The following is a 25,999-nucleotide window of genomic DNA, read 5'->3' as shown; positions in this document are numbered from 1 at the left end:
ATATAAACGAACCCGAGATCGCTACATTTCGCAAAGCCTCCCCACAAAAATCCCTGTATACTATGTTCGGCGATAGACCGACTTACTTATGAAATTTGTGACGCTAACCAGCCGCTGCGAAGATAAACGTTGAACGGTTCGGCCCTGCATTTACACATTTGCTGCCCGACCTCACGCAGTGAATCCAGGTAATTAAAGTACATATGGAAAATTCCATGCAATTTTATCGAGTTTTTACAGGTGATAAGAGCACATCTAAAACACCCCTGACTTTTTCAACTTCCCACTCGTGTCTGTTCGGAAAAAAATAATACATTATGTAACAAGGGAATAAAGTCGAAGATTTCGCTCGGGCAGTAATCACCCGAGGAAATAATCAACTTTTATTCCGGTGTTACGTATAGGATTTTATTCCCCACTCAACTCTGGCCACAATACAATACAGAGAGATATAGTTCAAAATGGAAAAGAAAGAGAGAAAACTAGAGAATCTAAAAATTAATTTTCGGGGAATATATAGTCATATTTCTCGCAAATGCGGGAGAAAAGTGATACTTTTTTCCCTCGTCTTTGAGGGAATAAAATGCCACTTTCGTTCCGCTTTTCAGGTCAAAAATGCGAAAATTATGGTTGAATCGGGAATAAAGAGAATAAGAGAATTTATTATAATTACCCAGGAAACAAAAATTTCAGTTTTCACTACACAGTATTTGAATAACAAAATTCAAAAGGATTCAATTTTTTAATGTCTCACGGACTCGAAACCCATGCGAGAGGTAAGTTCTTGGGCTGGCCCATCAAGGTCCTTTGCAACGCGTTATAAATAACCCGGGACCTTGCGGATACGTGGCGGCAATAGTAGCTCAACATTTCCTCAGGTAAGGAAACTATTATTAGCAATTAGTATTAGAAAAATTCAAGTTCAAGAAATAAAAAAAAAACGAAACCATTTTTTGTACTGAAATCATGGCTTCGAGTGGAAAATCATCGATCTGAAAACGTTGGAGAGACCATATTTCATGCGCTTCAAACCTCATCTGACAACAAAACAAATAACTTACCATAAGCAACGGTAAAACTTCGACTTTCGAGACGGGATCGAAACAAAAATCATTACATCTTGAGGAATTGATTTCACACGTAAAGATTAATAATAAACCGATGAAAAAGAATTTCGTGACAAATGTGTTCCGTGTCCTCGACAATCCTGCAGTTTAGAAAATTGGAACGAGACGCTTCGTTAGATATCGTTGTTAATTCAACTCGGAAGAAACGAGAGGGTAAATGTTGAGAAATTAAGGTGTTTGAGGCACACCGATTTATAACCTGTTACTAAATATACAAGACGCACGTCGGTTGCTGACACAATTTATTTGCTTAACAAATCCTACAATGTGGGATAAACATACGTATGTATGTATAACGATATATCTTACTTGGTGATATACAATAAACCTACTGCCAATAATATTATTCTTCGTTTATCGGTAAACTAATATCATTGTTGGCATAGCTGTGCCGAAATTATTGCAGTTATGCGTACAACGAAAAATAAAAAGCGAATGAATATTACATTGCGGTACTTATTGTATAATTTAAATTGTAGATACTATTTAGCGTCTACATACCGTGAGTATTTGATAAAATACTCACGACGTATTATACATAGAGTCAAGTGATCGCGGCTGTGTACATGCAACGCAACGCAATTATCAAGTTGTCATACGCTTACACGAATTGTAATGAGAATGTTCAGGATTCACTTGAAGATAAATATTATTGATTTCATGTTATTACAGAAATCTCTGCTCGTTATACATAAGACAATTTGATGATGTACACTGTATACATACAAACTTGAGTACGCAGGTATGTACACGTGTATACAAATAATAATAATAATTAAAAATTGATATTTCTCATTTTCACTCGATATTTGAATTATTAATATAGAACATAAATCAGGTATCTTTGCATACTATGCAGTGTCCAATGTTAAACAACCTTCTTAATTTATTAATTATAAACTACTATATATACTAATCAGTATTTTGAAAATTACTTTTTCCAATCAAATCATTTTCAGAAGATTTTACTTCCTGAATTTATTTAATCAAAAAAGTTAATTTTTCTCATATACAATATATAATGTAGTATCTATGACTACAGTATGCCAATCATTTAATATTTTACACAAACACAGCGACGATAAAAATTTAAATATATTGGCATAGCTGATCTTTTTTCAGCATACTAGGAAAAAAAATCATAATTCTAAATGAGAACAATAGCATCGCGCCATGTAGTTTGTTCGGTTTAAAACTACCTATGCTTAGCTGTGTAACAAGCGTGTTAGGACGCCTATAACTATCAGATCACTCGTAATATGCGAGCATATAGAATATATAAATCAAAAGTGAATACTTGTACGTACGATGTATACATGTATTTCAGTTTTTACACTCTATGCAACAACTCATCTTATTAACATATTGACAGAAAATGAATAAAGAGCAGAAGTGAACTCATTTTAAATACGTATTTTAATCGGTGAAAATTTACGACTAATTAATATAAAATACATACGTGACCAAATTTTTCTGGCAACACAGATAGTCGTAAAAAACCTCAATCGTTGAATAGTGTTTTACTCGTTCGAGATGAAATATTTTTAAATCATCGTTTATGGGTAGTAAAATTTATCACTATGATACCATCAGACCGAATGAATTAATTTTTCACCATTATTTTATATAGCACCGAATCGAAAATGTTTGAGAAAAAGTAACTGACAAAATTTCTATGTTCGCAATACTTTCATTTTACTATATAATAAATAGATATTTTTAATCATAAGAATCTAGCCTAGTAGTTTTGCATCATTGTTTAAGACTCATCTATAAATCGCGAGTGCGGTCAACGCCATGAACACTACGCCATACTGCAAAAAAAAATGGTTAAAGGACAGACACTGGCTGATATAGTGATATTTATAGAACAGGATGATCAGTGTATATAACAACATACATATAAATATTAGTGATGGATAATAAATAAAAATTGTTGCTACATTGATGCGGATAATTAGATTGAAAAGGCGTCGTCCAGAAGTTGTTTCAGTTCTTTGAGATGCTGCATTTTGCTACCAGTCGCTGGAGATGCAGCTGTTGGCCTGCCAACGTATCTAGAATGGAAGGAAATTAAAGTTTTGACAATCAAAATAATTTACAAATAGCCCTGTAAACATACAAACAAAATGAGCATCGTGATTCTGATCAACAAGATTTGATAGTGCCAAATCTAGTGCGAGAGAATATTTTTGAAACGTATGTAATTATAATAAAACATAATTATATAAAGGTATAACCAATGAATGTAAACAACGGAAAGAGTTTATGTTCTGCAATTATTATTACCTCACTATTCGCTCTTTTGGATTTTCCGTTTCTGCTGTTTGAGGTTTCGATACTGTGGATGGTTGAGGTGGTTTGGACGAAGACAACCAGTTACTAAACCAACTTCCACTAATTTTGCTTGCGCTATCTTTCTGCACGTCTCCGTTACTGTAACATGGCCCAAATTTTTTTTTTTTTTTGTTTGATACTTTGTTTTCATTTAGTGTTAAAATAAAATACAAATACATCTAGGAAGCAAACGCATTGATGGAAGTAAAGTGTAAACAGTATAATCATTTTATAACATGCATCATACATTAAATGCATTTCATAATCAATACAAGTAATTGAAAAGTATGTATAATACAGGGTAATAATTGTAACGTTTAAAAATGGGCCATGTACACAATAAACTAGAGACATTGCTGATCATGGTTCTTTACAACCTAACTTACGGAGATAAACGGATAATAGGAAACGGAAGTATCTTGACTAACGCCGAACATGTTTTAGGAATTTCGAACGGCGTTCTTCTTCTACAAGAATCGACTAGTTTTCTACAGCAGGATCGTGTCAACCTCAAGCTGTGTGTAACAATCACCTAAGGCGAAATTGAAACCATTGATACAAAAAATAAGATCAATCGCTGCTTAAAATCTTTCAGCGATAGCTGGTTCGTTCGAAATATCAAAAGTTATATGACAATGTGAAGGAAGCGTAATTTCGACATTCATAACAGGCCAGTACATTCAAAAATCGTTTTGAAGATTCAAACAATTTACCATATTATGTGAAACATAAATGCTGATAAATTCTAGAGTTTTGAAGTGTTCATTCATAAATCAGTTCTTCAGTATAGCATTTGCAGATCAGTAATGCTAAGAATTTTGATGAAATTTCATTAAAATTTTTAAAGTAGATAAAATAAAGTAGAAAGGCTATATTTCGTTCTAAAAATGGGAATCTGAATTTCAAAATGTACCCGTTAACATATTACATAAATAAAAGACTATTACAGAAAAAAACAATTTAGTATTACGCTATTTTTCAAAAATCATTTCTCGATAGTGGTTGATTATATTGAAAAGTAAACTGTCAAAAGATAAAAAAAATGTTGGTGAACAATTTCAATAATTTAAATATGTAAAAGCAATCAGTAGATTATTAATGGTACTTTCTACAGACATTGAAACTATGCAACAAGATCAACTGTCGAAAATTTCGTGTGCCAAGGAATCATATAACAATATTGAAGGATGTCATTGATTGGAATATTGTAGTACTTAAGTTATTAAATCGTGATGTATAACATCACAGTTAACGAAGAGCTTGTCAATACAAAGCATATGCGTGAATTTTCGTTGCCACCCATTACTTACAATTAGAATCCTCCTTGATACATCATTTCGCTTACGATAAGCAGAACTTTGATGTATTTTACGAAAGGGGCGTACTTTTTTTTCAGTGAGCATTTTTGTGTTTCGTATGGTCTACATAATATATAAACAGCGTTGATAACCATGCGTTTTATCGTGTATACCAAGATAACGCACCACAGGTTCATTTAAATTTCAATACAGGCATGACTTAACGGAACTCCCTAATTTCGTTCGAGCATTAGTTATAAATGAAAGAAATGCGTCTCTAATTGAAAAATTATTAATACATAAGTTTAGTGGCAAAACAAAGCAGTATCACCTTAAACGGTTTTATCGTAAATTTGAAAATTTCGTCATTTCGTAAAGTGAAGTACAATTCACTATAATTGATTACTTACTAACTTCTGTTTCCAATGAAATGAAAGACAATTTGTCATTTTGTATGGAGAAGATTTACCCGAACTATTCCCCACTTACATGTCTGAAATTGCATAACTAGCAACAAACTTTAATATTCAGTACTCACCCAACATCACGACCACCATGAAGTGCAGTGTGGAATCGTGGTTGAACATACGTCCATGCCCCTTGATTCTTGTGCTCCTCCTGCGTCCAGACTAATTCTGCATTAGGATACTTCTCGGCTTCTTTCTTAACCAAATCGTACGGGAAAGGTGATATCTGTAAAGAATATGGAAGACATTTATGGATATGAATACATGAATTTTTGTAATTTGAAGAAACCAACAGCACCAAGTGAATAAGTCACTCAAATTAGTTATAAAAACCAAATCATATCATCACGGGTTAGAACTAGCGTTTTTTTTTTTTTTTTTACCGAAAACGACTTTGCTACCATGAGGGCGTTCAGCAATATGAACACTGGATCTCCATAAAACGAAAATTTGAACGCATTCTGCTAGAAAAGCTTGAACCTTTAGCACTTTTCAACCTAGTGGTGCAATGAAGGCGTAGGTCAAATTACGGGAAAAATTATGTTATGCACTTTGGCACGAAGTAAAATTGTGAAAATGGAAAAAGTTGCAAACACTACCAGAAGACCATAACACCATTTTTTAAATAATCTGACTTGGGCCTTTATGGCAGTACCAAGCCAAAAAGTACCAAGCCAAAAAGGCTAAAACTTTAGTTGAACGCGATAGGAAAAAGCAGATATGCACTTAATTGGTAATTCCTTAGTTTCCCAACATTCCAAAAATATATTTGATCAGTTGAAATTCGCGCAGCAAAATATACGAAGTAACGGAAAGCACTTCAATTTTCCCAATAACTGCAGTTTTTAATTCGTCAATAAATGAAACACAACGTCTGTACTGTAATTGAAAGATACATAAAAATTAGCGTTTCGTGTTTTAAATTCAAGAGGGACTGAAAACAAGTTGTCAAGTGTCCAAATGCCTGAAGACACTTTACATTACAGACACCGCATGTGGTTTGATAGCATCATTTTGTTGAAGTCAATTGAATTGTGAAATTCTACTTCCCTTACTTAATTATAATCTAATGAAACGTTTCTGAAAAAATTAGCCTACCAGTTTGCATATATCAATAAACTCGAAACAGTTATTGATTTTCGTAAAGATAGATGACGTCGTCAAGAAAATAAATTGTGCCAATAGACAATTTGAATTGTATTTACCTGTTCAACCCTGGCAATAGATACTGTATCCTCGAGCTGTTTTTCTTTTCTAGCCTTAGTCAAGTCGTAGTAGACTTTACCAGAGCAAAAAAGTAGTTTCTTTACATTATTGGTGTTTTGGGCAGCAGGACCTTCTTCAGGAATAACTCTCAAGAAATGCGTGTCTTCCGTCATTAGGTCGAAACTGGATCTAGCCTCTGGGTGACGAAGGAGAGATTTTGGTGTCATGAGGATCAAGGGTTTACGGAACGGAAGCGCAATTTGACGGCGCAAAATGTGGAAGTAATTAGCGGGTGTGCTGCAGTTGGCTACGATCCAGTTTATATCATGCAGCTGACGCACGGCAAACTCTTCGCTTTCTGGTGGGAAATAATCTGGATCATCGGCAGACATTTGTAAGAAACGTTCCAGCCGGGCGCTGGAGTGTTCTGGACCCTATAATTAAATTTATTACTTATCTTTCAACTTTCGATGTAGTAAATAGCAGTTAAAGACTCAGAACTAAGGAGTTAATTCATAGAAATTAAGGTCAACAAAACAATTTATATATTCTCGCGCCAGACGATTTGTCCCAGTTTGAAAAAATGTCCTTCCTCACCATTCCTTCAAGTCCGTGAGGTTGTAGCATAACAAGGCCAGATTGACGGACCCATTTCGCTTGTCCACTGCTGATAAATTGATCAATGATACATTGCGCGGTGTTATTAAAGTCTCCGAACTGAGCTTCCCAGCATACTAACGCATTCGGATTAGTCATTGAATAACCTAGCTCAAAACCTGCAAAGAAACGTAAAAAATGTTTGAAGTGTGTACTATAAAAAGATCACATACAGGAATCAAAGACTCAGAGCAGATGAAGAGACTTGAAATGGAAGAACGTGAAAGGAATGAAGGCATCAGAAGTGAAACAAAAAGTAAAAATACAAAGCCTGCCATGGCGCTATTCTTTATGGTATGAAAAATTCTGTTAAAAATTGAAGTTTTGGGCAGTAATAACATCAGAACGAATTGATTATTTCTTACCGAGAACACCAAACTCGGAGAGGGAACTATTACAGACAGTGTATGGTGCTTGGTCTGGATACATGTAACATAATGGTCTGTAAGTTGCTTTGTCTACAGTCTGATGGTGCAGTACATGATGTCTATGAGAAAAAGTTCCACGTTCGACATCCTGGCCAGACAATCTGACGTGAATTCCTTCCTTCAGCAGTGAGCCAAACGCCATAGCCTCGCCAAGAGCCCAATCAACAGTGCGGGCCTCTATCATATCCATCCTAGACTTAAGAATGCGCTCGATACCTGAAATAAAAATATATTAAGGACAAGTGCTCAGTTGTCACATTTTTAACTATTAATTTTTCATTCATCTCTTCGCATAAAGCTTATCTAACCTTTATGAATGACAAACTCGGCAGCATTAGGTGGCGGAGAAGACATTTTTTTGCCAATGTGAACTAGAGTATCTTCCTTGATCCCAGTAGGAGACGATTTGAGGGGATCTTTGCCTTCGAAGAAGCCTGACCATGGCGAGTCTAGCCAATCTTTGTACTTGATGTGTGTTTCTTGCTTTGCATTATTATATGCGTCTTCACATATTTTCTCATATTTCTCTTTAACATCCTGAAAAAACAAACAAAAATGGACTTTAGTACTTCTCACATCGAATGATTCTTTTCATAACGGTTTCAATTCCATCTCCTTTGATTGAATGTAAAAGTAAACACAATAAAAACTATCGATTATCATTTAATACAACAGTTACTTTTTGATTGTACAGATGCACTAACCTTGACTTCTTCAGGTGTTACAACTTTCTCGCTAATGAGTTTGTCAGCGTACAAAGTAAGACCTGGCGGAGTGTTGCGGATTTTTCTGTACATTAAGGGTTGTGTAAACATTGGCTCGTCGATTTCGTTATGTCCATTGCGTCTGTAAGATACCAAGTCAATGACCACATCTTTGTGGAATGTTGCACGCCACTCAGCTGCTACTTTGCAAACGTGCATTACGGCCTCAGGGTCGTCGGAGTTCACATGGAAAATTGGAGCATTCACGACTCTCGCGACATCTGGTTAAAAAAATTAGGAATATATTATCAATATTCTGTCTGACCTAATACAGTCGGACCTCGATTCTGCGGACAACTCTAGACCAGATGTCCTCAGACCCCTTCTATAAATCCCATCTGCCTCTTGCGATAGGGGCAGACAGTCCACAGAATTGAACTCCGTACATTCGAGGTCCGACTGTATATGTTTTTTATCTATTTTTACTTTTCAGATAATCAAAAAAGACAAGTTTGAAGCAATCATTGCCTAAATGCAATCAAAAGGGTACCAACCCATTGACTCACTAAATGAATAAATAAACAAACAAATTGTTCCATGGCGAAAGCTTAGTGAAACCAACATAGATTTACCTGTACAGTATGGTGATGATCTTGAATGACGAGGGTCGGTAGTGAAACCAATTTGATTATTTACAACAATGTGAACAGTTCCGTGCGTCGTGTAGTCGGGCAAATCAGACAAGTGCATTGTTTCAAAAACTACACCTTGACCACAGAAGGCAGCGTCTCCGTGCAAAAGGATTGACATAACCTGTAATTTGAATAATCAAGTTGATTATAGACTTTTCAGCACAAGTCTGCAACTGGTAATTGAAAACAAGATTAAATCATCATACAACCTCTGTTTATTTTTCAGTTAACCTTGAATCAGTAAACCTGTTTTGAATTATCAATTAATTGGCTTGTCGAACGTAGCAGAACTCATTGTCATATGTGAAAAACACAAATCTGTTAACCCTTAGCGGCATAGTGGCATTCCAGATTTAACCGGGTTTTTTTTGTAATTTTATGATCTCGATATGTTAGAGGATCAAAGTTTATGTTCAAATTGTTTTTATGTTTCGTTAATTTGTTTATATAAATTAACAAAATCTAAAGAAAAGCACTTTTTTAAAAAAAAATGTATTATTGAAGATAGTTTTAAGAGTATCCTTACGATTTTTGGTAGGCGGGGGTTTTTAGGGTCGCTGATTACAAATCCGTTTTCAGGCTTGCAAAATTCAAAATCACAGATCTAGTATGGCAAACCAGTCTGGCACCCAGATATAAAATACAACAAAATCCACCAATTTTTCGAGAAAATTTGTTTTCACTGATTGAGTGATAAGAGGTCACAAAGAACCATTGAACTAATGAAAACTCTTTTCTGAATAATATATATATGTACTTCTCATGATAGTGTAGAACCTAAAAAGGGTACGCCTAATTATTATAAATCATACGAAGTGTGACCTCTACTGGACCGACTCAGTGAATCGTTCAAAAATTGCTGGAAACCGAGCAATAATTAACCCACAACTATTAACTTTTTCTCTCGTCAAACGATATCTGTATTTGTAGCCAGCCGTATTAGATTCGCCATCTTAAATTTACAAATTTTGAGTGCATATTCGTAATAAGTAACTGCAAAAACCTCGAGTACAAAATTTCAAGTCGACAGTAAGTAAGGAAAAATGTGTGCCGCTAAGAGTTAAAGGATTGCTCGTTTGACTCTCAAAGTAGCGTTTGACAAACAGGCGTGTTACACTATTTTTCCATATATAACATTTCCTTTAAAAGATTTTGCACTATCATTACTCTAAAATTGCATTTAAAACAGAAATAACTGAAATATCAACATGGCAATAACTCAAAATGTATGTTGCTAGTTCAAAGTTTCGTTCAAAAGAATCATGCTGGATATCAAGGAGAACTGGTTTATAATAGGCACGAATTAATAAACAAAGATTTCGAAATTTCGGAGTTGTCTTGTCTTGTTCACAAAACACACGTGGAGGATGCAATTATCGAAATATGTGGAAACTGAAACATAACTGTTCGACAGCTCCAGTGTCAAACTACCTTGAACCCCAATTTTGGTTTAATAATCTTTATCGTTATGCAAGTACTGACTTTTCAATATGACATGTCAAAACTATATTGCCGAAAGTGGCAAACTGCCCAAAAAGTCTATATTTTGCTACAGAGAAGAAATGAAAATTGGAACATACTAAAAATACCTAGCATACTATTTACCTTTTTGCCTTCACCATCTCCGCGGTAAAATTGTTCAGCTCGTGTTTTTCCTTGGACGACTGGATCGACAGCTTCTAAGTGGGAAGGATTTGCAACCACGGCTAGACGAATATTTTTGTTCGTGACACGATTCAGGCGCTCGATGTAAGTACCCAAGTGATATTTTACATCACCAGATCCCTGAAAATGAACGTTAATTCAGAAAAAGGACAAGATGAATTATACAAGCATAAAAAACCTCATTCGAATAAACAGCAGAGCTTATAACTGGTAATGTCATTATTAAAAACATTTGAATATTGATTTTATACTCACGTCATCAGCTGCTTCAAGAGCAGCAAATTGTGTGAATATTTGATTCAGAGGCTTGCGGCAAACATTAGCCAGTACGTTGAGTCGACCTCGATGTGGCATTCCCATAACAATAGACTCCACACCTAATTCTGTTGACTTGTCTATGACTTGTTTCATAGCAGGGATTAAGATCTCACAACCTTCTAAGCCAAACCGCTTTTCGGATGACCATTTTTTAGCCAAGAATGCCTCAAAACTAAGACAAGTAGAAATTGCATTTGTGATTGTTATTTCTTTGTTTTTTGGTTTAAATGAGAATGTTATTTTATAAATATTTATAGTCACAAGCCTTGGGATCAATTTTTGGGAATCTTCCGAAGATAAAATTATATTTTAGCTATTATTGCTGTCAGTTTAGTTGGTTTAAGAAAGTGGCAGGTAACTGACTAAATTGGAAATGCTATTGCAACTGAAATGAAACTGTAAGAGTGCTATTAAATGACCTCATTTAATAAGCTTGCAATTTCATTTAGGCTGTACGCTGATGTCTGGTACTCACCCATGATATAAAATGACAGCAAAAATAGCCAAAGTGTGTTTTCACCTTTCTTACTATTCTGTGAAATTCACTTGCACATACATGTGTACATCTATTTACTGCCTCCTTAACTTAAATTACTTTTATTCTTTCAAGCTTTCTTACCCAGTCGCTCTGGTCAACCTTGCTAGAATTAGCCGCTTCTCGTCGCTTGTTATTTCCATTATACCAGGAGTCTCCATCTTTTGTCGGATCCAGTTACATTGTTCAAGCGAGTTTATGAACATAAACTCAACTCCAATGTGTCCGCAGTAAGCAGATTCTAGTCGTTTTAGAATCTCTCGTAGTGGTAACGACTTCTCTTTTCCACCAATAAATGTTGTCGATGGGAGTTTGAAAACACGGTCCATATCAGCTTCCTCTGTTTTTGTTTGTTTATTTAGTAAATTTGTACGCTCATTATTCAACAAGTACAAAATCAACAGAAGAAACACTGATACCACATATTATAGTCCTGATGAACAACTTCTAAATAAAATGATTTTGAGATTCATTCAATTTATTACTTTTTGATGGTAAGTGAATATCCTGTAACTGTTAATGGAAACCCAAATGAAATTATTACAATTGCCGTAATATGAATAAACACTGAAATATAGCTATTTAATACCACCTATAATTTTTAAAGTTGGCCATGCAGTTCAAACCACATTTCACTTTTATCTATATACGTACAACGTGTTGGCGTAGTTCACAGTGAATTTTTTTTAGCGTGCAAATTACCAAATATTCAAGATCTGCTGTAGGTAATTTTCAGAACACACAAGCCCCTCGATGAACTGTAAGCTATCCAGTAGTTCAGACATAGAATTAAGTTTTGAGATGCAAAAATGGGAAATGAATGAACCTCTTGAATACTTGCAGTGCAAAGTTGACATAAGGACCATAATAATAACATTCATACATATCGAAAGTGGATATTTGCATCCCTAAAGCTAGAAGAATTTGTATCATCATTACCGTTTTTTGGGGAAAATTTGTCCTACTAAAAAGGTCCCATTAAACCCTTAACCAAATAAGGAAATGAAATAACACCAGTGAACATAAAAAAAATTAAATAGATGTACAATCCATTGTGAGATTTTGTTAATAATTACAGACTGCTGTTAATAACGATCACCCAATAACGTACAATTGATGAACATGCAATTGTTATGTTAGAGAAATTAATAAAGTAAACATCGGAAATAAAGTTTACAGCAATGCTTAAAAAATACAATACATAGTTATTTATATTTGGAGAAAAATAATCAACATGTATTAATTGTAATAGCAATGCAAAGTATATAAGAAACAAAAATCAAGGCTGATAATTCACATAAAAATGTACTTAGAACTTACAATATGAAGAACGTCTCGGTTTATGAATAATTAAATAACGATTCGGCAGAATAAACATATAAAACAAAACAATTTTCATCTTGTGTTATACAGTCAGCCTGAAACTCAAATTAATTACTTAGAAGTTCCGTGTCATTCAGAAGAGGATGAAGATTTATGTGCAACACTAATTATTATGTTTTTTAGTCCATCAAAAGAAAAGTTTGTACAATACGATGATATAAATTCCATGACATCCCTTTAATTTGAAGCCTTTTTATGAGTTTTATACAAAGAAAAACTAATATAGTGTAACATAAAATTTATATCATTGCATTGACTAAACATCTTCAAAATAAAGTCTGTATAATGCTTGTAACCTAATGATTTTGCATACTACCAGAAAATACCTTAAACCGTAAGATATTTTCATTATCCAAACAAAATGCTTATCCGTAGGATTGAAGACTGTCAAATATATTCACTAATCCACAAATTTCTTTTTCTGTTGTTGACACAAAAAATGTTCCCAAGCACCGCAAAGATTCCGCCACACAGTGTACTACAATAATCTATACATAATCCCCTGAGTGAACCAGTGTGTCCCATTGGCACAAAATGTAGAATAACTATCTATAGAAAGGGATTTCTCTTTGATAATTAATTACATACTTTCGATAAGGGCAGCTACTCGATATTGAAGTTCCTGCGAGTAAGTTGTACGAGTTCTCTTTCCTGTGGACATCAACACTTAGACTGAAAATTGAACCTAGTTGTGGATTTCTATTTTTACTTTCCTGCCTTGGTTTTTCAAATTCTTTTTAACTTGAAATAAAAAAAAAAAAGGATAGACATATTACATCTGGTTTCAAAACGGTCAGATACACTATGTGAAGAAAATTTTTCAAAAGAATGCATGTATTTTATCTAAATCGAACACTGGTTCAACATGATGTCATCCATGAATTTAATAAAAAGTTGTTGATAAATTGCTTATTAATTGCGATTGAGAGAAAAAAAAAAAAAGTATTTAATCCTTTGATGATTACAAAATTTGATGATTACGTCACCCTAACAACGATTTACGTATTATGATATAATTACTTACATCGATGGATCAAGTACTTTTTAATGATTCCCTAAGAAGTCGTCTGCTATTATTGAAGAAGAGGTACATCATATTGCCATTGTTATTTTAATAAATTATTATATTTTGGCATCAATGGTCGATGACATGATAATGATACAAACCTTAAGTTAGGTCTATTTTCATCAATATTGATGACATTTACTAAATATTCCAAGATAATCATATTACAACCAATCGAAACAAGATTATGCTGAATCATTACAGCTGAAAACATGAAGACTCAAAATTTACTTGAGCAAAAAGTTTGAAGGTAATTGAAATTTTTAAGTTGCATAATCGTCAAAATGATTTAGTGCAAAAAGGCAGTAGCAAAATACACTGTCGTTAGAATTTATATGAGCCTTTTTACATTTCTTCAGACGCGAGGTGGTTAAGCATACCAACATTTATTGTTCTAATTTTATTTCAAGAAGAAAAATTTCATTCAGAATTCAACATGCGTTTCCATGTTTCAGTTATCTAGTTTGTTTTATTGACTGACCGACTTCTTTCAATATTTAACAAAGTTTTCTGTCTCGATTATGTGAAACTTGAGAATGAGATTATTGGATGACACATTCCAAAATATATTACGATTAACTTGATCCATCTAAAAGTGTGCTACGCTAAATTTCTCTGCACTACTAGAACTACAAGATAAAAGAATTCAATTTCGAATGAATATAGAAATTAAAGTAAAATCTATGAAACACATCCTTCGAAATAGTGAAGGATAGTCGCAAAGCAGTTCAATCAAATGCATGACATTCATTATTCACGTTCTCTGTTTAGAAATTGGTAATGTATAGTAGCAGTGTGTGTCGGTGGCAATTGCACCATAGAATAATGAAAATCATTAAAGTGAACCTAGAGTTATTAGGAGAGGCACTGTTCTCAGAAACAATTATGGCTCTGTTTTTCAATCAAAGTTACTTTCAATTTGTTGGGCTCCTTAGGCATTGACGCGTTACTATAGTTAATTAAAGCTGAGAAATGTACAGTTAGTATAATTTTAGTTTTCATCAAGTGTACCTGTTTGTTCAATGGATATACACATGATGGTTAAGGCTTACCGAAGGCGTAATGGTTATAGAGCAACTCTTGCGGATGCCTATCGTCAAGATCGGCGCTGTTGATGCCAAGCGGGTCCAATTTCGCTATATGATGCCCACGAATCTGTCAATTGAAGCCACATTCATAGATGCCAAACTTGACACCAAATTTCAAAGATTTGCTGCTTCTTTTTGAGTCTAAACTATTCTCAACACATTTTTCGCAAGGAATTAAAAAAACATTGAATCGACTGTATTTAGATGTCATTTATATTTTTATGTTATAAACGTAAACAAAAAATGAACACCAGTGTTATTATTAACCAATCAATAACATGTTATTATATTTTGAATAAAATTATTATTCATCTTATAAACTTATTTCTTGCGAGATAGTTCTGCAACCTGAAACGCTTTAGTGTACCCAGTAAATATTTGAATATATTATTGTATCACACTCCAGATCATATTCCCATGAAATTAAAAATCAAAGCAGACTATGGTTTATATTTATTGATTTCAGTGTAAACTTTTTAATTTATTACGTTATTGCGATATCCAATGCCACTGTAGGGTAAGGGAAACAACAAGTAAGAAACAAGTGTACGTAGGTAAAAGTATTTAAAATGTTGATCATTATTCCTGAAATCTTGATACAATATTACCTTCAGTTACATTTTTCACAAGAATATGCTGTCCGAAAATTATATTGAAGTTGTTTCCCAAAGCTTGTCTGTGAAACGTAGTTTGTGAAATTTAGTAATGAGAATAATAACAATCACAATAACAATGAGTTGTAATCACAAAAGTTTTAGAATTAGGGCAAAGTGTCTCTAGAGAAATTGAAATTCATAATATATTCATGGGAAAGATCATCTGCAATCCAATTTCTAGAAGATCGTAAAAATTGGCAAACTATAAAATACTTTTTGAGCGTATCTAGATATTATATACAAAAAAAAATACTTTTTGGAACGTGCCAAACACAAGACTATTAATTTGGTGTAGGTAAATACATCTGCCATTTTCAGAACAAAAACTTGAGTGAAATATATAGAGCTGAGTCGTCTCCTGTGTCAAGAATGAAAAGAGTTTAGTTAACACGAAGTTAAGCACTTTAGCCAATCAGGGAAGCTATGAGATCCCTTGAAATCTTTAGAACTCTGATGTAACTGCCTTTACCGCTGATACGACTACAGGGCGATGAATTTTGTGCGCCAGTTCGCATCATCTAAGCTCCTCCCATTCTTTACACATGAGGCGAATTACCCTGTATACTAAAGTTAAATAGCAAAAACATTGTTTCTACATAGCATACAGTAGACTTTGCTATTAAATTTCTCGTTTTAAAAACAGCGGACTTTTTACCCAATCTGATGATTATCATACTTGCTCAATTTGTTCACCGCACACCTCCCATTGAATCAAAATATTGAACACATAGGATAAATGAATTGTAGAATTTGCTAATATGATGTGATAGATGAAGATGTTGTTCGACAACCCATTCTACATACGCCACATCAGTCAGCTATAAAAACGGATGATCAAAAACACAAGGGATAAAAAGGTGAATGGTTAATGTACAGACGAAGTGAATCCAAAAAAGCCATTTCTACGAAACATGCAACACCATATTCATCTTACCTATGATGTACCAATTGGTACCATTGTACTTACATGAACAGAAATGTTAATGTTAATAAGTCAGGCAAAAAAATAAAATAAAACTCTGAAAGAATATAAGAATGTGAATGGATGTATGAAGCGCCACACAAACAGGCTATAACATCCATTGATCATATCAGATCTCGAAGTCATGTTTCAACAAATTTTCCCCAAAACACATTTATAAATATGTAAAAATGCGGAATTGAATGTTTTCAATACATACACTGATATCCTAGCAACATCTATACATGTGCGTACTTTTATTCTCTACGTCAAAGTACATCTTACATGATGAAAATGACTTTTTTATGTTGCACATTTTAATAAACTGTCCAGGGTTCCTATAAATAAACTTGACATGTTTGAGATAGAATAGTTTAGAAAGTACATTCATTATAAGAATCGGTACATTTTGGGTACCGAAACAATTCAAGACCAGAGATTTTCTGTATTTTTCTGAGAATATTCATATTTTATTCAAGAGTTACAGAATATGAATAAAAAAAACATTGCACCAACAAACTGTTAAAGAATGGGTTTTTTAAAGGTTGGAATATTAAAATCTTTACTTTCACGAAAACTGTCTTCAATTGAATAACAGGCAATAATTTGTAAGTTATTTTCAACAAAAACCACAAATCAATTTTTTTGGGGCAGTTGCCGTAATTATCAGATGACACAACTTCTACTTGGATCATGATTATGATTGTTTAAATGGCGAAAGTTTGATAAATTAACTATTATGTATTTTAATCCCATATTTTCAGATTTCTTGGCAGAAAGCTTTCTACTTTAGTAAGTTCCAAACATAATTGCATTACTTGAGATATCCAGCTAGTGTGCTCTGGTATATAAATTGAATATGATTTATTCAATGTAGATGAAATTTGTGTATTCAATTTAATCATAGTGCGTAGGTAAAATATTTTGAAATATTTAGGTTGTTGGATAAAAACTAATATGAATTGAGATGTATTTATCAATACTCATTAACTTATTAGAGATGGAAACGAGAAGAGTGTGTTAAATCCAAAAATAACTTTAATTTCAATTTGATTAAATTCAATTCAAAATAACCAGCAAATAAAGAATAAAGGAATGTGACGTCAATTTTCAACATTGCAACATACATAGAGTCGAAATAATGTAGTTGCATTAAGAGAGTCAAAAGTACACACTTGCAGATGATTCTTGTTTATCAGTACTGTAACGATGAATATATTGGCGATTCCTGGCCAGGGTCTAATAAAGCAACAATGTGTGTTGCATAAACCATATCTCGATTTCCATGTCAAGCGCATGCCAAAAACCGCCTTTTATATAGAATCAAGACAAATAAAGATGACGAGAGACTTTGAGCAACCCATCTACCTCTAACCAGATCACGCATATAAAATTCCAATTGACAACTTACAACGTTAAAAATATCGTGAAATATGAATAAAATTGAGAAAGAAAACCTGCGACTTTATAATCAAATTAGTATAAAACAAACTGCTTGTTCGACCAACATGCACCGAATTTATGATTCTTTTCTTTTCTTCATCATAATATACAGTAATCCAATCTAAACAAGAAGAGAGATGATTTCCTCTATACCACTGTAGGTGCTAACTTTATCTGTCTTAATAGGAAATTATTGGGGCTCAAACGGATGGTCAAAAATATGGATGTAAGGAATTTATGGTTTTGTAAGCCTTACCAAGCATGTACTGGCGCAGAACACGCTCTGGCGCTCCCTTGCGAGCTGCGTAATGGGTGTGTAGTAGTTCTGTTTGCATGATACCCAGAGGGTCCAGTTCAGCCACTAAATGACCCCTTGCCTATATGTCAATGAACAATGCTCACATAACCCAACGTTTTCATCATTTATCTGTATTAAGCCGTGGTACCTGTTCTCTGGTTTTTAAGAGTCAGGCTATTGGTACAAAGTTAATTTTTTTTATGTCCAGTCATGTTGTTGATGTTTGATTTCTCAGAACTTTTATATGATATAACACTAAAGTTACGTATAATAAGGAGATTTCCTATTGATTCAATTACCGAATAAATGAACTCCCAAATTATCCCAGAGAACATTAATTGAGTAGAGGATTTCCTCTCACATTATTCCATAAGGAGGTGACACTTTTATCTTAAATTTCTCTTTTCCGACTCTATTACCAAATTCATTAACTGTGTTTAATGACAGAACAGGCAAAACTTATAGTAACAATGAATTGATGTCTTACTCGGAAAGTATTGGTTATCAATTTTTTTAACAAGTAAAATTAATTAAAAAGAAAGTGACCAAACAGACAAAATATATATTAAGACTTGGTTACTAAAGTCTGCTACCTACAATTCTAAACATTTTTTAATATCATACGTATTTTAAACTTCGTAAACTTTTTGATAAAACTACTAAAAAGTGTCCTTGAAATTGATTATAAATAAGCTTGAAAATTAAATTCAAACATGTACTAGTAAAATAGCAGAAACAGGTAGACACCAATAAACAGGAATTCAATTTCGACTAGGGTTCTGTTGAAATCAGTGGAAACAAGTTGTACTCGTAAGAATTTTGTCAAAAGAAATCGCCGGAAAGCATGACAACGAATTACGTTAAATTTATTGTAAATACAACGAAACAATTTTTTATCAAGCGTAACATAATTCGATTTAAAAATGAATGTATTATGATTCTGTGAGTAAAACATTGACCATGTAAAGTAACTAGAGCATAGAGTAAAGGAGAAAAAAGGAGAATATTCTGTTAATGTCACGATTCATTTCCTGACTATTAGTATACTGGCACTTGTCTGCACAGATATAACCATTTAGGAATAAGAATAAGAAGACTGTTAGTATATAAAAATGAAAAGTGCCAATCACATTGAATAAATTTACTGCCAGCTTTCTGGATGATTTTTCTCGAACTTTAATTCAATTTTGTCATAAGATGTTGACAAACATAAATATCAAAGTGCTGAATAGAAATTAATATTCACAGTTAAAGCCCTAGATGAAAAACTTTATGTCGTGGCATGCCTAAAAAGAACTAGAAAATGCAATTTATGATTATGTTAACAAGACAAAGTAGCTTTGCATTCCTGAAAATAACCTTTTTCATGAACATCTTTTGCCTGACTAAAAATATGTATAGTTTTGGAGCAAATCCGGATCATTCTTGTCAGATGTCTATGAGATATGAGCTGAAGCTTGTCCCGATTACAACCACAATAAAAATGATTATTACAAGTACAATACCAAATAAATAATCGTTGAAGATGCAGATGTGATTTACTTGTAATACAGTTTCAGCGACTGAACTTTATTGCATCTACTTAAAACTGTTATGTGTTCCGTAACATTGTACACTCCAGCGCATTACAACCCGAAAACTTTATACAGTGGTAGTATGAAGTAAAATTTCCTTCACAATGTTTCACATGCTGTGAATAGTCGTATAACTTTCCCCTAAACATTTAACATTGATATTGATTGAAATGCATGCTACATCAAAGGGCCTTACTACGAACATATTTTCTGGGATCCCAATGTGATTATGATTATGACACCAAAATTAAGCATTCTTACCATAAAACAAATCTGTGACCTCAATTTGCAATTGATTACATGAAATATGATAGTAAAATAATATAATTAGATGTAAAAAACAAAACTGAGACCAATTTCATTCTGGGAGGTGCAAAGTGTTCACGCCAAGTCATCTTAACTTGGAGTTACTTGTAAGAATATTTTTTCACTTTAAACTTGACCTAATTTTGTAATTTTTCACTTAAATAACATCATGTAGATTGTTTTACATTGTAATAATGAGCTTGAATTTTCTGGATCAATGCGGTGTATGACAATAATTGAGGTGGCAGATTTCGAATAAAAAGTACATGAATAAACAGTTGCGGCTTAGCAGTTCATTTTGCATTAACGCTTCTCAAAACCGAACAATTTTGCTGTACATATGCATTGGATTTTGATAATGTGACCAATACGGTATGTTAAATAAACACTTCATTGCTAATTCCAAAGGACTGATACGTCAATACAATGTTCCTTCACGTTTGAATCAGCATTAAAGCAATGCTATCAATTACTTTCAAGATAATATGAGACGAAAAGATACACGTAAAATTTGTACTGATTTTTGTATCTGTATATTGCCAAAACAGACAATGCACAAGTGATTTAAGTACGAGCACAGCAATTCTGGTTAAAACAGGACTGAAGAGAGAACTAGGCTAGGATGAGTTTCAGGATACTTTTTTTGTTATATAAACCGGGAAATTAAGACACGTGGTAACTAACCTGGTAGGATCTGATGATGGCCTGAACAGCAAGGTGATCATCGATGATCTTTTCATTGATTGGACTGTGAGAAAGAGCAGGAGACGCTCCATATGACATCAACGATCCCGATGGAACTTGGTTATAACTTGGCACAAGAGATGGTGGCGCCTGGTAAGCAAGTCCAGGTGTCGCTCCAGCTGTGCTGTTGCGAAAGAAGGAATCCCACGACTTTCGTGAAAATTGAAAAATTAAATAAATAACTGTTCATAAGTGGGTTTTCAATCAAGTTTTATAGCAAACTTAGGTGGAGCAGTCATATTAATCTAGTAATTATTCGTCCAAATTTGATATATTTTGAATATATTAAGACATTCTGATTTATTATGGTTTATAGAGTGTTAGATAATTTTAAATAATAACACTACACAATTAATAGATGGTTGTAGATATCGAGTTCGGATATTTAGATTAATCGTTTTTCGATTAATGGGCTAATTGGAAAAACAATAATACAAAATCTACGACTGATTGATTAATCGCACAGTCTCGCTAGATAACGAAATAGTGATTCTTTTATAGTGATCTCCTAAAAATGAATCGTTTGTCTGAAGTGAATAACTACAAAAAATGTTCAAAATTTGTCTTCCGCTATTTCCACATCTTTATCGAGCCTCTTATCGGTAGTAGGAATATTAAATACTGACCACATGTACACTGTGGGGGTCTTGCAACCATGCGTTGTACATTTCTTCAACATATGAGCTGGAGCTGCCATTGAGAAAAGGTTCAGTGGCTGCAGGGCTGTTGTATCGGCGTGCAGGTACAGCTGTTACCACGTGACTGGTTCTTGCCAAGGGATCACTTCGTACCAGCCAGGAGGCGAACCTCTTAGCCCCGCAGACGTGCGGAGCCAAGGGTGCCAATGAACTTATTACTGTCCTCGCCCTGTGCATTTTTATCTGCAAGAATGCGCAGTTTTTTTAAACCTTGGACAAAAAAAAAAATTATTTGTAATAAACAGCTCGTCAGAATTGTATAATAATTACAGATAATGAATATTGTTTTTTTTTTTTTTCAAATTCTTATAACCAGATTGGAACGACAAAAATCTACAATTAGGAAGAACATTACACTGAACTACAATTTCATATATAAATACTACATATCCCTTTGATAATACAATTGTTTTTGAAAAAATTAGGTTCGTCTAAATATTAACATCCTGCAAAGTGATACCAAAGAAACAAAAAACCTTGGTTGAAGGCAGTGGTACTGCCCCTAAAGGCAAACTTGCAAAGGCAATGACCCATAGTAAATTGAATTTCCCCCTTAACTCCAATTACCTGGATCAGTGATTGCGCCTAAACAAAATTTCTAGATAACATTACATATTACATGTACACATGATCCGGATGAATAATAAATTGAACTTTAACCATAGATATGATCTGTACATTGGTGAGTATTTTAAGACAAATTATCATACAATTATTTCATCAGCCGTTAAATGTAATTGTAAATAATTCTGCTTGAACTTTTGATGACCTAAGTAGATAGAACCAGTTAGAGCCACATATCGTGCTGCGCTAAATTTTCGCACAGTGTAACTAAGTAATGTCTGAGTATGAAATGTGAACATAAAATGAGTATAAGTTCAGTCAACTACACAAACTTGTTACTTTTTTGCGATTTAAAATCACAGAGTGAACGAATAAGCATTATTAGAATAAATTTTGTTACGCAAGTCTCACCATAAAATGGTACAGAATTTTAATTGATATAGAAACAGAATCACTGTTGAATATGTACAAGAAAAATGCGTTTATATTCAAACAATTGTTTGAGATCAAATTCCTATCAACTTGACCGCTGTTGTTCGAAACCTAGTCTTACAAGTCACATGTGACATGCTGAGGTAATTAAAGTGATAATGCCATCATACGACTTTGATGTAAATATGTATCATTTACCTATCAGCTTCCATTTTTCATTACTTTTTATTCCTTTCCAAACACTGATACCTCATTATAAAAATTACTCACTTGTGACTATATAAAGAAAGAAAACAACAATTATTTGAAAATTTCCAAAAAGTTATAAAACTCAGTTACTGGTAAAGCATAATAGAACATGTACATTGATTGCTTATTTGTCAAGTTTGTATACAACTAATACTGACGAGAAAGTTATCTGTAGCTATCGCTAGCTGTAATGCTGACAGGTATTGAGAGCTGATGATAAGAAACGCGATTTTCTCAAATCAAAAATAAACGTCTAGTCAGCTTATGTAAGGCTGAAATTGTGGTCAAGTTCTCTTTGTATCTCAAGACGGATTAGAGTATTAGCCGCGATTTGATCTAACTCGAGATAATTCAACCATACTTATTAGGCTTCACCACGATAGTTCAATACAGGATGTAGGCTGGTCTTCATTGAGATAAAGAAGATATAGAACAAACAGTGATCAGAAAATTTAAGTATTCATCTCCCAGTATGCCATAAAATTTTCTCTTAATGACTTAAAAACGGATGATCTCATGCTTTGAATTGTTTGCTACATAAGTCGAATTAATGATTGAAATGAGGTGGTTGAACCCCAGATAAAAAAAAGTTATCAAAATGTCGTGGAAAGTGACTAGTATTCAACGATTATAAAACGGTAATGATTGTTTGGTCAAAGGGATTTGCTTTCCGCGTATTTAATTATTTTTTCATAACAATTTTCACATTACATCATTCAAGCAAAATCCGTCAGGCGCACAAGATGTCTCCCAGTTCTTTTAGAAACAAAATGTTAAAGTACAGTGTAATTATGTTTCCTCTAGCTGTTTACAATTTGGAAATAAAGCTGATTGGGAAACACGAGTATTCAAGGCTTTCAGAGTTCACTATGCTTCAGTAAGTCAATACAAGGAAACATATATGGGGTGAAAAATTTATTTATAACCCCTTCAAGAAATTGATTGTTAAAATTATGAAACATGACATATATTGCATAGAAGCACATTACCTAGCATAGTGATTTGTACTTTCCTTAATGTTTACAATGTATGGCATCGAAGGAAGATAATAATGCTTTCATGAAGTTAGCATGGAATTGAAAAAAAGAAAATTAAAATAATGTAAAAAACTGCTTGAGAGGAGTGGATTTTGGAGGAGACTTTCTCAATCACACAGCTCTTTCTAAACGTGGTTTCTTTGATGAAAATTAACTGTTTGTATGGTGGGATCTAGGAAAACAAGAAACCAATTCAAAATGTAGTAAAAATTTTCTGATATTTCTGTAGTTTTTATAACATCTGAACACTCTAAACCAGAATTTACTTGGTTAAAAATGAAAAATTGTGAGCTTTGAGTAAAACAAAGGAATTATTACAAGGCAATATATTTTCTGGAAAGTTATGTAAGTAGTCGAGTGACTAAATTTATTCCCATGTCTAGAGCAAAAATTTACACAATCTTTTCACTAATCAATCGATAAAACATTATCCAATTAGAGATAAGTGAAAGTAATAACTGAACTTTATTTCATTTAGATATACGTAGAAAACGATTAATTTTAATTGATTCTCGTGCACTAGAGGAGATTTTCTGTTTCTCACGGGCCAGGTTTATTCACAAAGAACTCATCGCCAGGTCAACTAATGGTAGCTCGTTTTATCAACTGTACTAATGAAAAGAAATAGACCAATGAGATACGGATTGTAAACTGTTATACAATTTATTTGTTCCATTTGCTTGTATAACTTATACAATAGAAAGCAAGGTAGTATCAGAAATAAATACAAAGTTGAAGACGTTATCAGTAAACTGATGGCCACTATTATCAGCATAACATTGAGAATTACAAGTATCCGTAATTCTCGTAATTTCAACTCTACTTTAATAGTGTTGGGTGTCTATTCATTGAAGTGTATGGTTAGCTGCACGTGACATCTGACTCGTGACATTGCTGCTTTTGTTTTTTGTGAATATTTTTCACCGAAAAAGCGCGGCGGTGAATTTCGTGAACGGGTGTAAAAGGGCGGGAAATTGTTAACAGAAAGTAGATTGTGGAAGGCTGGCAAAATGCGCTGCTATTTATATTTGTGAAACAATTTGGGATTACACAACTGGACCGAATTCTGGCGCGACGTACGCGAGTGCCTGCATGAGTATGGCGCTTTGTGGGTGTACATTTTCGCGTATGTAGGTGAGGAATAATACGGTATTAAAGAGAACAAGGTTATACGTGCTGCACTAGAATGAGAATCGATGAAAGTTCTATACCGCCGTGTAACGCTCATTAGGATTATGCAACGAGATTCCTGCCGTTTGATTCACCTCAATTCCGGCTCCCTAAATTAACTGTTCCCAGTCGCTAATTTGAATCCGCGAAGGTTGTGTGCGATAAAAATATATGTGACATATCGCGATAGGTGGATGCCAGGGTGACTATTTTTAACATGCGCAATAATTTTACGTAACGTAATTTGCCCGAATTTTTGGATAAATTGACTAGTTCGACGTCGCTATCATTTAGATACGTTACTTATTCTTCACGAGCGGTTTATACTGCTCAAAAATCGATTAGAACGTAAAATTCTGATCTCGACTCGCTTACCTGATGTTAACGGAACGACGGTGACAGGACAACCACCATTTGCAATTCCATCCCTCGCTTCTATAGACTCTCCCTATACCCGTATATCTGTAAGCTAGACAGTTACGACGTCTAGCTAATCTGCGCAGGTGTCACACGCATTGACGGATGGCGCTACTTTCGCGTACGTGTTACGTCTGTGGGCGCTGTGAGCTCGCCATTCACCCACTATTATAAGCATGGCCATAGTGACGTCATCAGATCGCCGAGAATAATATTTAGCCAGCGCGTAATTCAAATATGCTACGCCACGAGATGATGAAGGCGATATTCGCGACGCAACAATTTCCTCTACATGTAATAACTCGGCCAATTAGTTATCAAATATTGGTTAGCTTCAGCATTGCTAATTCATGTTATATGGTATTTATTCATTTTATTCGTACATCATTTTTATGATTTGAATGTACATTTTCACCTTATTTCAGTAGGAAAAAACAATTCAAATTTGCATTTTCGAAGCATGTAAACCGTAAGTAAAT

At 33.8% G+C, this 25,999-nt stretch overlaps 1 protein-coding gene across 8 annotated transcripts; it reads right to left on the bottom strand.

Annotated features, from left to right (window-relative positions):
- Nucleotides 1–1,352: 1,352 nt before the first annotated feature.
- On the bottom strand, nt 1,353–25,627 carry LOC107223672 (2-oxoglutarate dehydrogenase, mitochondrial). Of its 8 annotated transcripts, none has more exons than XM_015663428.2 (17): nt 25,479–25,627; nt 21,580–21,834; nt 20,894–21,103; nt 14,936–15,038; nt 13,406–13,468; nt 11,519–11,774; nt 10,837–11,071; nt 10,522–10,701; nt 8,857–9,037; nt 8,225–8,505; nt 7,829–8,057; nt 7,458–7,736; nt 7,033–7,211; nt 6,435–6,869; nt 5,301–5,455; nt 3,417–3,563; nt 1,353–3,184 (listed from the first exon to the last, which is right to left on the bottom strand). In XM_015663428.2, exons 2-17 carry the CDS (start codon nt 21,826–21,828, stop codon nt 3,085–3,087), a joined length of 3,282 nt encoding a protein of 1,093 aa, XP_015518914.2. In that variant the 5' UTR covers nt 21,829–21,834; nt 25,479–25,627; the 3' UTR covers nt 1,353–3,084. The 8 variants fall into 8 exon arrangements, with proteins under 8 accessions (XP_015518914.2, XP_015518913.2, XP_015518915.2 ...); XM_015663427.2 differs by having other exon boundaries at nt 21,580–21,861; nt 25,479–25,604; XM_015663429.2 differs by lacking the exons at nt 13,406–13,468; nt 14,936–15,038 and adding an exon at nt 18,288–18,408 and having other exon boundaries at nt 21,580–21,861; nt 25,479–25,604.
- Nucleotides 25,628–25,999: the final 372 nt, after the last annotated feature.

Source organism: Neodiprion lecontei, chromosome 4 (genome assembly GCF_021901455.1).
Source record: "Neodiprion lecontei isolate iyNeoLeco1 chromosome 4, iyNeoLeco1.1, whole genome shotgun sequence".
NCBI lineage: Eukaryota > Metazoa > Arthropoda > Insecta > Hymenoptera > Diprionidae > Neodiprion > Neodiprion lecontei.
The sequence above is the reverse complement of the archived record's forward strand: the minus strand, read 5'-3'. Positions and strand labels throughout refer to the sequence as shown.

Excerpts from the sequence above, each read along its gene's own strand:
- LOC107223672 (XM_015663428.2), bottom strand. The coding sequence starts at position 21,828 with ATGCACAGGGCGAGGACAGTAATAAGTTCATTGGCACCCTTGGCTCCG. Across the intron at positions 11,775-13,405 it reads AGTAGCTGCCCTTATCGAAA|AGGAAGCTGATATGGACCGT; the intron begins GTATGTAATTAA and ends AAACAAAAACAG. Across the intron at positions 5,456-6,434 it reads CTATTGCCAGGGTTGAACAG|ATATCACCTTTCCCGTACGA; the intron begins GTAAATACAATT and ends TATTCTTTACAG.